Raw genomic sequence first — 16095 nt, 5'->3', positions numbered from 1 at the left:
TAAAATTGAAGAAATTGGTTAGGCAGTTTTTAAAAAATGAAAACAGAAATTCAAGACATGACATATGAAACAGCACAAATTGTGCTGCGAGTGCACTGGGCAGCATAGATTCATCATAAAAGATGGAGCCTTACATGAGCGCTCCTCCCCATTGAAGGACGAAGGCCTGTAAATATGGACAGAAAGGACAGAAGCACTGAGGTACAGCTTTCAGAGGAGCTATTGCAGGGAGTCCTCGAGAGAACAGAGGGGCTCAGAGGATGAGATTGGATGTCAAGAGTGTGGGACAAGAAAGGTCTATTAAGCAAAATCATCCTTGGTGCGTTGGAGCGAACAGTAACACCCACTGCAGTTGTATGACATAAATGGTGAGGCTCACAGTCCTGCGCTGCATTGAAAACAAACCCCACCGGCTATGCATGATAGGGAAACCGAAGTACACACACATGAAAGAGAAATAAAGAAAAAAATGAAAATGTTTACTTCAACACAGCCACAGAGCTGACTAAAAACTTCGAAGGGAGACTGAAAAAACAAATTGTGTCGTCGGAGCGGGGCGTTCTTATGTTGCAGAGCCCCAAATTTAAAGAGGGAAAGACAGCTTACCCCGGTTGTGGTAACAACGGTAAAAAACCTTCTTCCCAGTCATAGGATAAACAGTTATCAGTCTCTTTTTACAGGTAAGCAATTGGGATATTATCTCTCCTCATCTAAAATATTAATAAGGTGTGAGCAGAGGAGGGCCTGTTGCGATGCCAGCCAAGTAAAGTTAGGCCGCCTCACTCCACAGTACATTTTAGTTTCCATTTCAGTCTCCTGCCTCTGCTCACATGGGAAGAGGCAGCAATAAGCAGAGGTGGACCGAACTCATGGAATCTGACTCCGCAGAATTCCGCAGAGTTACATAAAAACTCTGTGAGATTCCGCGGAGTTCTGGGAATGGTCAGAAAATATGTAGGTCATGCTGCTCCCGTGGAAATCTACTGCTGGTAGCGCGAGCAGTACTGAAAACTCAGAGAGAATAGCACCATGCGCTGTGCAATACCGTGCAGCCATTTGAGTTGATTTTGGTGCCGCTTGAGTAGAAAATCTACTCAAGCTGAAGCAAATCTACCAGAGAAGCAGCCCTCTGACCTCAACCGCCAGCGACCGCTAGCGTTAGAAAATCACGCTTGGGGACGCCAACATCTCGCTCACCAGCTTGCATATCTGGAGCCTCGCTGGAAAGAAATGTGGTCAAGTGACGACAGTGGACCATTCCGCCCACCCCTATCTATAACAGGAAAGGCCCTGTGCAAAAGGGGTAAAAGACAATGGAATTACTATTAAGCTACTGTTGTATCGGGTTATTTGCTTTAATAACTATTGTTTCTTACTTTTAGCATGACTGAAATTTACAGCAAAACACAAATTGCGCAAGCATGTATTAGCACTACCCCTATTGTTCCCTTTTACACTGCATCAACATAAATGAGGTTTGGGGTTAGCAGTGTATTTATTATAGCAACAGCTTATTGTCATGCATTGTGTTGATCTAATATGCATATATACATTTAACAAGTTCAATGGAGGAAGCAATCAAAAACAAATACATTACTATGCTACTGCAAATACTGTTTTTTTTGCTAATGTAACAAAATGCTTACTTATTAGGTCCAAAAAACAGAGATTAAGACTGTGCGACATTGTGCTCCGAAACATAGCGCTAACAAATGGAAAACAAGGGAAAATGGAGACCCACCGTTGACCTTTTCTCGAAATGGTGATGGTCAAGGTAGCAATAAAATGAACGGAGCCCTTCAATGCCAGCACTCTGGCATGCTCAAAATACTTTATCATTTGGCAGCTTACCTTCCTATTTGAAGACCACACTACACTACATGTAATGATGCCTGAACCATTAGCACTGCCCTGCCATTGTTTTACCAATGGCCATCAGCTGTCCAAGAAGTATTCGTTCCAATTCACACATCTTAGTTTCAACAAAACTATCTTAACAAAACAGTTTTGTTGTAAATCTCATTGTGTTTGTGTAGTAGTTTCAGAAATGTATTTGATCCAGTATGCTTCTTTCTTGATGTAATATAAAGCTGCTTCTAACAATATTTAACATTTTGTCACTAGAACTTGCAACATTCCACACAAATACTTACCTAAAAAGTAAATAAAAAGTCCCAAGAGGAGGGACGAAACAGCTAGCAATACGTTTGCAAATGTTTAAGAACTATATATTATTTGGTAAGCTGCACTATATATAAAACCCAAAGCTTTATTTCTCGTGAACACAACACAACCTTGTTATTCATGAATATTTCAATGCAGAATTAGAATTACCATTTCTTCACTGTTTTCTTGTACACTTTCAGAAGCTGCGCTTATTGTGTCTGGAGATGATCCATTGAAATGTTCATTTCTTATTGCTCCGTTTGCATTGTCTGTCGAGCCATGAAAAGTGTTTGCTGAAGTATTTCCAAGAACTGCAAAATTAAAAAAATCATAGTTAATGTCGTAAATTCAAACCTTAAATGCGGCATGTGAGGAAAAAACAAAATGTGTGAATCAAATCGAAATGAGTGGGAAAACGACATTTACGTTGCACAAAGGGGATAGAGCTACCTTCCCTCCTTATGTGAAGTATTTTATCATGGAAATTCAAAGTGATTAGAATATTGGCAAATAGTGACTACAATAAGAATATTGTGAAATGGCCAAACAGTTTTAACCACTACATGTGAAGTTAACTTGCACAACTAGTACCTTGGAGTCACTATTATCACTAGTATTATGACAGATTTGTAAATAACTAAGAGAATGGAATCTATTTCATTTGCTGGTAAATTTGGAAAAATATTGAAAAAGGCAGAAAATACATGCAATATAGAATAGTCAAAACAATAAATGATGAATAGAAAAAAATGAACTTCCAATAAACGTAAATTAAGGCAGATAGCGGATATCCAAAAATAAAAATACCAAAGGCTTGGGAAATAGATTATAGGAGCTACAAAAACAAGCATTTGCAATGCAATAGGTCTCGTAATTGCGAGATTTTGATCTATTGGCACTGTAAATGACAATGCCTTTTGTTTATGGGTTTAAAAAACCTGGAATAATAAAAGGCATTGTCATTTACAATACAAATATGTCAAAATTTGGAAAATAGAAGACCTATTGCATTACAGAGAGCGCGGTGTCCCACTTCAGAGACACTGCGCTCTTTTTCAGCTTTTTTTTTTTTTACTTTAAACTTTAATGCTGCGCTGAGCATTAAAGTTTAAAGTAAAAAAAAAAGCTGAAACAGAGTGCGATATCCCTGAAGAGGGCGCCACGCTCAGCGTTAAAGTAAAAAAACAAACAAAAAAACCTGAAACAAAGCGCGGTGTCCCTGAAGTGGGCGCCGCACTCAGCATTAAAAAAACACAACACAGCATGCCTTGCAGCAGCGCATGTGCTGCGCAGGCTTGCCTTAAACAATTTTAAAAAAAGCTGAAACAGCGTGCTGTCCCTGAAGCAGGCACCGCGCTCCGCTTTAAAGTAAAAAAAAAAAAGGTGAAAGAAAGAGCGGTGTTCCTGAAGCGGGCCCTGCACTCTGCTGAAAAGTTTTAAAAACAACAAGCGGTTGTCATTGTCCCGTGAGTGTTGTGTAGGGGGTGGAGTGGGGTGGGGTGGGGGCAGCCACTTTTAAAGTGAAAGTCCGCATAGTGCTCCATACAAGAAGCAGCCGCATTGTCCCACAAGTGCGGTGTGGGCGCGCTGCAAATACAAGAAGCAGCCGTCATTGTCCCCTTTATTCGTTAAACAAAATAGTGCTCGGCGACTTGAAAAGCGGAACGCATAACACGACAAGTAAAAAGGTCCAGTTGTTATGGGAGGTTACAAATGCAGACAAGACGGTACCAAGGAGAGACTAACAAGCCTATTTACAAATGAAAAGCAACGATTTACGAAGGACAGTAACAGGAGCCAAATAAAAAGGCGGGGAAATGAGCGGAGCTTGTATGCCATTTACCTCAGTACAGCATGCCTCGCAGCAGAAAGGAATTAAGAAATACGATCACATTTCACCAGCACTCAGAGAACTAAAATGGCTTCCAGTAGAACTGTGTGCCACCTTCAGAACTGCCTGCCTCACGCACAAAGCCCTACACACAGGAAAACCCGACTACCTGGCCGCCAAACTCAAGAGGGCAGGTCAGACTAGAAACCTCAGGAGTTCAAATACCCTACTTCTCATCCCTATGAAAACACGCAAACAAAAAACCGCTGCACGATCCTTCGCCGGAAACGCGCCCAAAATCTGGAACTCAATCCCAGCGGATATCAGAACTATCTCGTCCTTCACAAAATTCAAAAAACAACTTAAAGTCCTTTTCCTCAACCGCTCCCTCCCAAAGGGATAGCCAGCGCCCCAACGCAAATCCCTACTTGCCGTTGCTCCCCGACATTGTATCACAATGTCCTACCTCCTACCTGCTCTCTGACCACCTCCTGTTTCTCCCCCCCAAGGGTTCATCCCAAGACAAAGTGCACTAATCGAGGTTATCACAGGTCACACGTACTACCGCAATACTGCACAGCACACTTGGGCCTCCGAACCTATATGTATAACACTGCTCTACTATATGACTTTTGCGAAAAACTGCTGTGGTTCAACCCAAGACAACGTGCACTAATCGAGGCTATCTTAGGACTCACGTACTACCTCAATACTGCACAGCACACTTGGGACTTCCGAACCAATATGTATAACAAGATAAAAGGCTCTATTATATGACTCTTGCGAAAAACTGCTGTAAAGCGCTCCGATACCCCCGGGTCCGACGAGCGCTATATAAAACTCCTTAAATAGATAAAAATTAAAAATGCGCTGACAGGCTGGACCTAGAAAGCCTGGAGACAGACATTAACAGCAATCCATTATGAGTAACCAAACTTGCCTAATTTATATGTATGAAAGAAGACACAAGGTTTGTAGAGCCCCACGTTCATCTAATTGTAACCAATGCCTACATATAATCAAAAAGAAAGCAAAATAATTTGTTAAAAATGTCCCATCAGGAGCCAAAATGAGTTCAGCACTCCCTAATAGATTTAGCAATAAAATGGCATCCATATCTCCATGCCCAACTATCAATGTATGAAACTAAGCTTCACAAAAGTTGTTCATAGGTCACACCCGAGTATGGCCAAAAGGGTGGGGGCAGACCACACAAAAATGAAAAAAGGTCAGAGAATTGGAATGCACTGAAGGCATGAAGGATTCCAAGTAAGGACAATAAGGCAAGAAAGTGGTAAGGAGAAGGGGTGCCCTAAAGAGGACTAAAGTAGGCATGGGAGGTCTGGGGATATTCTCTAATGCAGCACCAACACATGAAGTCAACAACGTCGTCTGATGACAACGAGCAGCAGGAACAGTAAAAGAGCCGTGGGATAAGCAATTAAGGGAAATCCCCTCAATTCTAATTCTACACAGAAAATCAAAGCCTCAGTGTTAGGGAGTGAAGATCAGCCTGGTTGAAATCTCAATTTTCGCACTCCTCTGGAATCGAATAAGTCAAAGCGAATTACAGCTAAAGAGAGGCCCTATGCTATAACAGTATTCCAGTATTCTCAATGGAGCTCAGCACTCGCTAACTGTCTATATGTGAACACAATAGCTGATAGAGTAACAATGGAGAACATTTTAGAACAATGTGGAATCCTATTTCAGAAAAGGTTTTAATAGAAAAAGAGATCATGGGTTACACAAAAGATTTTTTTTCATAATAGCAATTTAATTTAATTCCTTTCAGAAAGTATGTAGGTCTTTTGTCACAGAATAAACCATATGAATGTTTAAAAATAAAAAACTTAGAACAGAATGTCAACAAGTGTAAACTAGCATTGCCAAAGCGAATAGGTCTCGCCTATGTGAGAGCTTTTGGCTTTGCCAATGTCTTTTAGTCATTTTTTACAGCAGCGTGGCTGCTGTTCAGCATGGCTAAAAGTTAGTAGCGTGGAGTAGAGGAGAGTGGCATAAAGGAGAGTAGCATAGAGAAGAGTGGGGTCTTGTGGGGTAGAGTAGAGAGGAGTGCCATGGAGTGGCGTAGAATGGAATGGTGTAGAGAGGACTGGCATAGAGTAGAGTGGCTTAGGGTAGATTTTTTGGGGGGGGGAGTTTTATATAGTGCAAATTCGACCCGAAGGTATCAGAGTGCTTTACATGAGCACCAGTTGCGTTAAAGACAGACACGTTAATTTTGTTAGGCACTGGGAGATTAAGCGATTTGCACAAAATCACAGGATGTGGAACATTCCAGCCACGACTCGAACTTGGTTTCCCAGCCTTGAGGTCGACCGCTCTAGCCATTAGATCACATCCTCTCCCCTGATTAGGGTGGAATAGAATAGAATGGCGTGGCACAGAGTGGACTTGAGTGGTGGAAATTGTCAGAGTGGCGTGTCATGAAGTAGAGTGGCATGACATAGAGTAGAGTGGGGTAGACTGACGTGGAGTGGCATAGAGTGAAGTAGCATAGAGTGGAGTGGAGTTAGGTAGATTGGAGTAGGACAGAGTAGAGTGGCGCGGCAAAGAGTGAAGTAGAGTGAGGTGGAGTAGACTGGAGTGACGTAAGGCGGAGTGGCCTGGAGTTGAGTGGTGTGGGTTGGAGTGGAGTGGCATGAAGTAGAGTGGCATAGAGTGGAGTAGCATAGATTGGAGTAGCATAGAGTGGAGTGGAGCAAGGTAGATTGGGGTAAAGTGGAGTGTCGTAGAGTGAAGGGGCATAGAATAGAGTGGTAGGGTGGAGTGACATGTCAGAGTGGAGTGGCATAGAGTTGAGGGTCGTAGCGTGGAGGGTCGTAGCGTGGAGGGTCGTAGCGTGGAGGGTCGTAGCGTGGAGGGTCGTAGCGTGGAGGGCATAGCGTGGAGGGGCGTAGCGTGGAGGGGCGTAGCGTGGAGGGGCGTAGCGTGGAGGGGCGTAGCGTGGAGGGGCGTAGCGTGGCGTGGAGGGGCGTGGCATGGAGGGGCGTAGCGTGGAGGGGCGTAGCGTGGAGGGGCGTAGCGTGGAGGGGCGTAGAGTGGAGGGGCGTAGAGTGGAGGGGCGTAGAGTGGAGGGGCGTAGAGTGGAGGGGCGTAGAGTGGAGGGGCGTAGAGTGGAGGGGCGTAGAGTGGAGGGGCGTAGAGTGGAGGGGCGTAGAGTGGAGGGGCATAGAGTGGAGTGGCATAGAGTGGAGTGGCCTAGTGTACAGGGGAGTGGTGCAGAGTGGTGAAGAGTGGCTTAGAGTAGAATAGCACACAGAGTGGCAGAGTAGAGTCGAGTGGAGTAGAGGGACATGGAGTGGCATAAAATAGAGTAGGGTGGCGTATAGTAGAGTGGCATGGAGTGCCATAGAGTGGCATTGTGTGAAGTGGCATAGAGTAGACAAGAGTGGCATACGGTGGAATGGAGTGGCATAGAGCAGAGTGGCGCTGGATGGCGTAGAGTTGAGTGGGGTGTAGTGGCGTAGAGTCAAGTCGAGTGGTATAGTGGAGAGAATAGTGGAGTGGGATAGAGAGAAGAGAGGAGTGGGATAGAGAGAAGAGTGGAGTGGGATAGAGAAGAGTGGAGTGGCTTATAGTAGAGTTGTGGGGAATGGAGTAGAGTGGAGTAGAGTGGCGTGGCGTAGAGCGGCGTGGCTTAGACAAGAGTGATATAGAAGGGAGTTGTGTAGAGTGGCATACAGTGGTAGAAAGTTGAGTAGAGTAGAGTGGAATGGCGTAGAGTGGCGTGGCATAAAGTTAAGTGGAGTGGTGTGGAGTGGCGTAGAGGGGCTTGGAGTGGCATGCCTAGAGAGAAGATGTGTAGAGAATCTTCATGCCTGTTTTAAGAAAACTATCTGTTAGAAATGTAAAGACAAAGTCAGAAATATGCATGAATTAGGGCACAGATTGACTTATACAGGTGGAAGAGCCGAGCCGAGCGAGCTGGGTCGGCTCGTTTCTCCATACCTCATATCTTTTGTCAACCTAAAACCCGGGCAACGGACCAAACCGGGTTACCACAGGCCGCTCAATAGCGCAACACCAATATTTTTAGTGGTGCCGGAGCAGGGACGAGTGCGGCTGCTGATAACTGGCGGCTGCGGAGCGTGATTTACAGGCCGCCTGCGGAGACGGCCCGACGAGGTTTGGGTGCAACCTGCGGTCACGCCCTGTTCCCCACTCATCCAAACAACCTGCAACCTGTAGCAGCGAACCAACCAGCCAGCCAGTCAATCAGGCAGCCAACCAGCCAGCTTGCAGGAACCTGCAGGAACCATATTGCCTTGGGAAAAAAGAAAAAAGAAAAAGCAAGCAAAGGGGCCCAAAGTAAACAAAAACCGAAGGAGAGTAAGAGAAAGTCCAGCAGGAGACCCACAGTGACCTCAGAGGTCTCCCTGGTCAGAGGCCAGCTATATTTCCTTAAGTTCGCCGTAACTTCCTGTATTCTCAACCACGCTGCCTGGGGTAAACATAACAGCTAAGGAGCTGCGGGAGGCTGAGAAGCTGGAACTTTGGGAATCCTTTTGCTTCACTTGTTCACTTGACAATATATCCCTTTTGTGTGTGATACATTGTGGATTGATTGGCTGAGCATGGATTGTGTACTGCATTGAGCTGAAAGACATAGACCACAGCAGCGGTGTGCGGATCCTCTGGCATACCGTGTCCGGCCCTTCACTGGTCCGAAGTCCAAAGCCTGAAGCCTGTAGCTGAAGCAGAACACGGGCCGTGGCATTAGGCGTGAGGAGGAATAAGGCTGGGAAACGTGACTAAGTCCTCCACTCCTGAGAGACCCGGCAAGCCAATCCCGCTAAGCACACTGTGAGTGCCGCTGTTGAGAGTGCAGGGAACATACTTGTCTCCTGTGAAGAGCAAGCCCCGTGTAGCCTGTGGAGGCGGACTGGCCAGGACCGGGTGCAGCCTGCAGACTACAAGGTGTGCCCCACTCGCTGGCAGCCTACTCATGGAGCACCTCTTGCTCAGCACTCAGTACACCGCCCTCCAAAAGGGGCCTGGATCAAAGGACATAGAAAGTAAACCAAGGGAAATTATCATTAAATTGTTAACTTATTTAAGTTGCATGCTGCGGATCCGGGACGGATCTTTCTGGCTACCAGCAGTAGCTACCATCCACCAGTCATAAGGTATTTCCCTGCCTTTTTCCCCCCCCGCCCCTATATAAGGGAGAACCAGGACAGTGTGAGGGGTGAAAGGAGCAAGGGCAGGCGAGTGAAAAGAAAGTGAATTGCAAGGCCGGCCTCTGCCCTTTGCCCCCTGACTTTTGGAAGCAGCTAAGTCTTCCTGTGGCATATTTACATTTCTACTTTTCTGGCAGTGTGTGCCAGGTGGCCACGTGGGGCACGAGGGAACGAGCGAGAGGATGGTGACTGTCATTTGTGGCCTGAGGTCTTGAGCTGACCTGTGTTTCAATCTCTGTTGGTCCACAATAAGAGCTTGTTGGTGTGATATTTGCCTCCCTATTGCCTCCTCGGAGTTATAAGCCTCATATCATGAGATCGGGTCGCACAAGGGGACCAATGCAACTTTCGTTTCAAGACCAACTACAAAAAAGGTGTAAAGCAGCAGGGAAAATTCAAACCCATTCCCAAAAGGATACATCGGAGGTTAATGATGTGGATCTTGAGGAACTGTCGGCCGTTAATAGGCCATCATCAAGTCTGCAGTATGCTTTAACTGCTGTGGGTCAAATACACAATCAAACCTCCACCTGTGGGGGCGGTGGGACCCACTTGTCGCAGCCCAGCATAATGAAATATTTTAAACAGTCAGACAAATTCCAATGGGAAGCCCAATACGAAGCTGATGCGCCTTTGTCTACGCCTGTACTTAAAAACATGTGTCTATCAATTGCTCAGACCATTTGTGATGACGCCCTATCCCATGGTGACGAAATGAGAGAAAGTGGGAAACAGTTTGCTGCTTTTACTTCTTTGACCTTGAAGCTCCTGCGGCAACAAATACCCCATATGAAGGGGGGAACTCTCATGTAGTAGTAGCTAACTCAAGTCCATTATGTTCCTGAAGCCCGTCAGGTAAACATGGTGTCAACTCAAACTACGTTGCTGCCCCGAATGAACTGTGCATTCCAGGCAGAAGATAATTCTTGGGATAAAACTGAGTGTAATAAGCCCTCAAATGATTCTGATGTTTCGGTTATCTGCTTTCGTGAATTTCAAGCTAACCAAAGCTCTTTTAAATCTTGGTCGCCTCAGACTGGGAGCGAAAGTGCCTGCGAGAATCTAGGTACATTTAGAACACATTCCCCGTATAAAAAGAGTGCACTAAATCCATTTAGACCTGGGTTATGTGATGGGGGAACAGGTCCTGGACGTTCATCCAACTTTAGCCCCTTTAAAGAGTAAATCCATAAATTTTGAACAGGGTCTAGAGAATATAGCCCAAGTAGATAATTTACTTAACTCTGCAGACCTCTCGTTCCTAGATAAATATGATGTTTCTACTACATCTGATGAGCAGTCTGCTAAACATAAAAGTGCAGATAATAATGGAGTGTGGCAACATTTGTTAAATACAATGAACACAATAACAGCATTACATTTTCATTCAAATAAACTTGATATACAGGTGGAACTACTAAATACTTTAGCAGTTTATGTGGTGGGCATGGACATAAAATTCCAAAATCTGACAAATTTGGTGGTTAAGGCTCAGACTGTGGTAAACAATTAATTAATCAAATGCATGTGTTCACACATTTTAGATAAAGTATCCAAACTCCCAACAATAGTAGGGTCACGTGTTGATGAGGTAAAAAAACAGTTGGGAAATCGTATCCGTAACGATCCGTGTACGGAATCCCCTTCTGACCTATTTAAGCATCAGAAATCTGAATTGAGGAGTGAGGTTCAGCTCCCTGTAAAGGGTAGTAAAAAGGAAGTTCACGCTGCCTGATAGAGTTAGCATTTATAATGGAGATGTGTTTAGGTATGACAGTAAGCCTCAGATTTTGAGTGAGAGTAAGTAGATACTGGGATACGTAGATAGAGAAATAATTTGTTATCCTCAACCTGAGATTAAATTGCAAGTATATAAAGGGATTATGCTCCCGTCCCAAGACCAAGTAGTCAACACACCACACAGGTTCAGTCCAGCCGATTTGATAAAGCCCTGTGTCACTCAGAGTCTAACGCCTCTTAAAGAATATAAAATTAACTATCTAGCTAATGATAGCAAACCAGGCCCAATAAGATCTCTAAGTACTATACAAGATAATAATACCCCTAAAAGTGGAAAATTAGTCTTAATCGGAGTTTAATTTTGAAAATAATCTCAACCATTCCTGATTTATCATTTATTAAAGCCACTGATCTTTTGTCTGTGCAGTTCAAACAAATACAACCTGACTCACTTTGTGAGTCCACTATAACAACTTGGATCACTAATGAAATCTTCATTCAAATCTTAGATGCAAGTGCGTATTTTATAGAATGTGGTATTACGGTTGAGAATTGGATTCCCGTAAAATACCCCCCGATCTTAGAGGTATTGGCCCCTAAGGTGGAAAAAGAAAGAATAAAGGTGGTATGTAATAAGTTAAATCAAGTACTTAGAGGTGCAACCGGTCCAACAGATAAACCATCTTGCAATACAGGCCTGCTTATTACGAATACTCAAACAGGAGGGCGTACCTGCGAATGGTGATCTAAAAATAATATGCGAGTGGAGGATTGGTCTTGGCTTCCACCTACCCTTGCTAATGTGCATCGAGTAGAAGAGAACTGAATGTTATTATCTTCAAACGATAAAGATGTGAAATTGAGATTATGTGTATGGGCTGACCCATTTACTGTCTGAGCCAGATACAATTCTATTTTTAAATTCTTTCAGAATTTTACTAATCCAAGAAACATGGAGAGAACAAGCGACACCCTTGCTTGGGTTTAATGTGTGTAATCTCCCGGCAGCGCGCACTAATAAATAAGCCTGTGCAAAGTGTGGGCTCTCATGCTACATTGCGGCTGACCTGAACTTAGTAGTAGAAGTGGTTGATCCTGATTTGGACTGGTTACAATGCCTTGTTTTACAGAACAAAGATTTTAGTCTAATTATACCTAATGTATATCTAAGTTCCAGGAAAAATAAGACTACGCAGTTGTATGTCTTGCGGGATATCCGAAGTGCATTAATAATCCGGCACTCAGATGCTGGTTTTATAATTTCTGTAGATTTTAATCTACATTTGATTTCCTTAAATCCCATAAATGGAAAGACTAACGGAATTTCAAAAGAGTGTTGTGACATTATGCACCAGGTTGGGTTTACCCAGCTAAAAGAACAAGCATTGGCATAGCCAATAGGACTCGCCTTTGGGACCTTATAAGTGTTTAGCCATGCAATAGTTGCATAACTAAATACTTATAAGGTCCCAAAAGCGAGACCTATTGGCTATGCAAAGCGGCTGTGCGGCCGCGAAAGTGAAAATGATCGCGATCACGATCAAACATCAAAGCGGCCGTGCGGCCGCGAAAGTGAAAGTAATTGCGGCGCCCGCGCACATGCACTGTAGCTCTAGGCTGGCCTGGTAGCACTTTTTGGAGCCCTCTCAATAAGTCTCGCCAGACCAGCGCATGCGCTGGGTCAGGCGAGACCTAAAAATCTAGGCTCATTCCATCGTTTAAATATTCTAAACATGGATCAATCATTGACTATACGTTTATTTCAGAAAATGTAAGATCAAAATTGTCTGATTATACAGTAAACCTTCGACTTGAAAGTTATCACAATCCACAGATATTGAATTCTTCAGTGAACCGAAACCCTAGATTTAACCTTCATACACCCTGAAGAGGTTAGTTTGGCATATGGATGTTGCTAAAATACTAATAAATGATAGTGACCAGTGCGAGTTGGGGGCTGTCAACATGATTAATAAATGGAACTATATAACATCATCCCTGATGGGAATATGTTCAGTTCAACATCATACGAAATCAAATTGTGTATTAAGATCCCCGAACAAATGGTTCACTTCTAAGCTATTCAAGCTAAAACAAAATCACTTAATAGAGCTGTACGGGGTGCTTATTTCCATAGATTCCACCAATCCTATTTTGTCTATAAGGATAAAATGACAACACTAAGAAAAGTTTATAAACAAGAGGTTTGGAAGGCTAAATCTAACTATCAAACAGGGCTTTGGATTACCTATAGTTGCCCCCTTGGTCCTGATGAAGACCCTCTTGTAAGGAGCAAAACTGCCTACACCAATTCTGGGTCAAAATGTGGACAGCTCTATGTTCTTTATACTGAATGTGGACAACAGTGATAGATTCACCATGTCCTACTTTTACATTCTGTTTTTGTAAATAATTTAACCTTAGTTAAGGCTGGTTAGGCCTTTTTCATGCGTTTTGATGTATATACTGGTCACTGATATGTGGTACAATAAGGGGGGTGGTCCCAGTGGGATTACAGTATCAAATAAACATCAACATCAGTGACCAGTATATACATCAAGGGCACCCTCACTTTTGCACATTGATGCACCTACTCCCCCACCTTCCACTTCTGGGGCACCTATGCAAAACCTATGTGTTAAATGTGCTATGCTTGAACATGATGCATTATATGTTCAATGTAATTAAATATCTTCAACATGTGTAAATATTGTTTATTATCAATCAGGTGATGTTGATGTTTATTTGATACTGTATTCCCACTGGGACCAACCCCCTTATTGTACCACATTTTACCCAGGTCCTAGTGACGCCTCTGGGTCTACCCCATTATATTATAACAATATTGATATGTGGGCTGTAATTCTAACCAAATTGATTAATGAGTTATTGACACTGGAAACTGTGCTGGCATCATGGCAAGGTAGTATACTACAGCCTATTTATAAATGCGATCCGGTTGATAACCCTGCCAACTACCGGTTAATTTTGTTAATTAATGTTGACGCTAAAGTTTTTGCCTCATGTTTGTTGAGAGAATTGGAAAAATGGGCAATGCAGCAAGGTATAATTCCGCTCAACCAAACTGATTTTCGGAGGGTCAATCTGTTGGCACTTACTTTACTTGCAGAGCGGGCTGTTTAAAAAAAAAAAGTATATATTGCCTTTATAGATGTAAAGGCAGCTTTTGATTCAGTGCCACAAAATTTAATATGGAAAAAACTGGTTGGCTGGAACATTCCCCGGAAACTGTTAAAGGTCAGAATTCTCCTGTATACGGACACCTGGGTTCAGGTCACGCTGGGTGATGGTGGATCTTTATCGAAGAAAATTAGAACATATAATGGCTTAAAGCAAGGTTGTGTTCTTGCTCCTTGCCTTTTTAATTTATTTTTATCAAATCTTTTGCAGCATCTGGACTCTGTAAACGCCCATTCTCCAAGATTGGGTGAGGTGCAAATTAGTCATCTTCATTATGCTGATGATACTATCCTTCTGACCCAAACCCCTATTGGCCTACAAAGACTGGTACATGCTTTTGATGATTATATACTAATGAATGGCACTGAACTGAATGTAAAAAAAAAAAAAAAGAATTATGAAAATTGGTCCAGCAAAACAGATGTTTAACTCATGGAGGGCCAGAGCTGGGCCAATTGAAGTTGTTAAAATATATAGATATTTAGGGGTTGTGTTTGATAATAGAGTTTCTTCTAAGAACCATTTTAAAGATTCAAGGGCAAAAACTGTGACTTTAATCCATGCTTTTAAATGTTTGCAAAAATCACTGAGTTGCCAATCCAATGAACATACTCTTAAAGTCATTAGAGCAAAGTTACAGCCAACCATTTCATATGGCTCACCCAATACCAAGGGAAAAGCTGCAAAGCTACTGGATTTATGAGTAGTCAAAGCTTATAAAGCAACTTTTGGGATCCCCAGGTCAGTGGGTCAAGCTGAAATAAGACTGGGGTTTGGTCTCCAAAGAGAGTTTGGTGTCGAAAGGGGCATTTTTGAAATGCATGTCTTCTTCCACCCCTAGCGAACAACTGCTGTCTACAAATAACAAAATCTACTTATGCTGCTATTTGGAGATTTCAACTTTCCTTTCATGATATTGTCCTGCAAATTGGGCGCCATGAATTGAAAATGGCCAATTCTAAATTAATCCTAAAAAAACAAATCAAAGCTGAATTCCTTAATAAGGATAAAACTGTTTTAGCTGCAAAAAATATGCATGGTATGTGATTAATTCACACTAGTCTTTACGCATCCAGCCACACCTTAATGGTAATTTCCCGGCAAAAATAAAAATCAAATATTTTAAAATAAGAATGGGAATAAACCCAACAAGGTTATGCCGTCTTGGATTCAGCAGTGGCCTGATACCAATTGTAGGCTCTGTGGATGGCCAAGTGAATCTTAATTGCATATAGTATGCATGCGTCCCAAATTGCTTAAAATTTGGCGTATCCTTTTAAAACCCCTATTTTTGAAGATTGGGGTCAGATCGGCTCGCCAGGTCCTTATTCTTTGTTTATCGAGCGAGTCGATTCTGCTGCTATGCCAATTGATAAAGTTTTTAGTTGCTGCCGAAAAATGTTTGGTAATGACTGTTCAAGATGTATCATAATTAAATCCCTTGGCTTCAAGAGAAATCTTGAATGTATTTCTTTTCAGCTTATTTGCACTGTATGGCCTCTTGTAGAATTAAGGGTCTATGCTGCTAGGGTAATAATTAGAATAGTAAATGATGAAGTTACCATGTTTTAGAAATTATTGATGCACTTTCATAACCTGTTTGCACAATAGAACTACTGTTTCCTGTACGTTTTAATATGTAATGATCTAGCCCATGTCTAATAGATCCCATTGTTTATTTGTATAATGATTGATAAAGTTAACTGGTTTTATTGCATAAATATGAATGTATTTATAAATTGTTAAGAATATTCCTGTCATTGTTTTAAAAAGCTGCTACCAAACATTTTTATTATTCGTTTGTTACAACATGTGATAATGTTTTTATATATTGTTCGATCCCTACGATGTTTTAATTGCAATGATTGTTGTTAATCAAGCAATAAAGACCTTATAAAATAAAAAATATACAGGAATTTATATGAGGGATCCAACCTAATTGGCTACATCTCT

General features: G+C 42.6%; 1 protein-coding gene across 1 annotated transcript in view; it reads right to left on the bottom strand.

The window, feature by feature from the left end:
* The window catches only part of BLTP3B (bridge-like lipid transfer protein family member 3B), a 291550-nt gene that overhangs the window by 69788 nt on the left and 205667 nt on the right, over positions 1-16095 (bottom strand). Inside the window, exon 16 of the mRNA XM_085653855.1 lies at positions 2335-2477. Within this exon, the coding sequence (XP_085509981.1) occupies positions 2335-2477 (143 nt within the window). The remainder of the gene's footprint in view (positions 1-2334; positions 2478-16095) is intronic.

This window comes from Triturus cristatus, chromosome 4_1 (assembly GCF_964204655.1).
Source record: "Triturus cristatus chromosome 4_1, aTriCri1.1, whole genome shotgun sequence".
In the NCBI taxonomy this organism is placed as follows: Eukaryota; Metazoa; Chordata; class Amphibia; order Caudata; family Salamandridae; genus Triturus; species Triturus cristatus.
The sequence above is the reverse complement of the archived record's forward strand: the minus strand, read 5'-3'. Positions and strand labels throughout refer to the sequence as shown.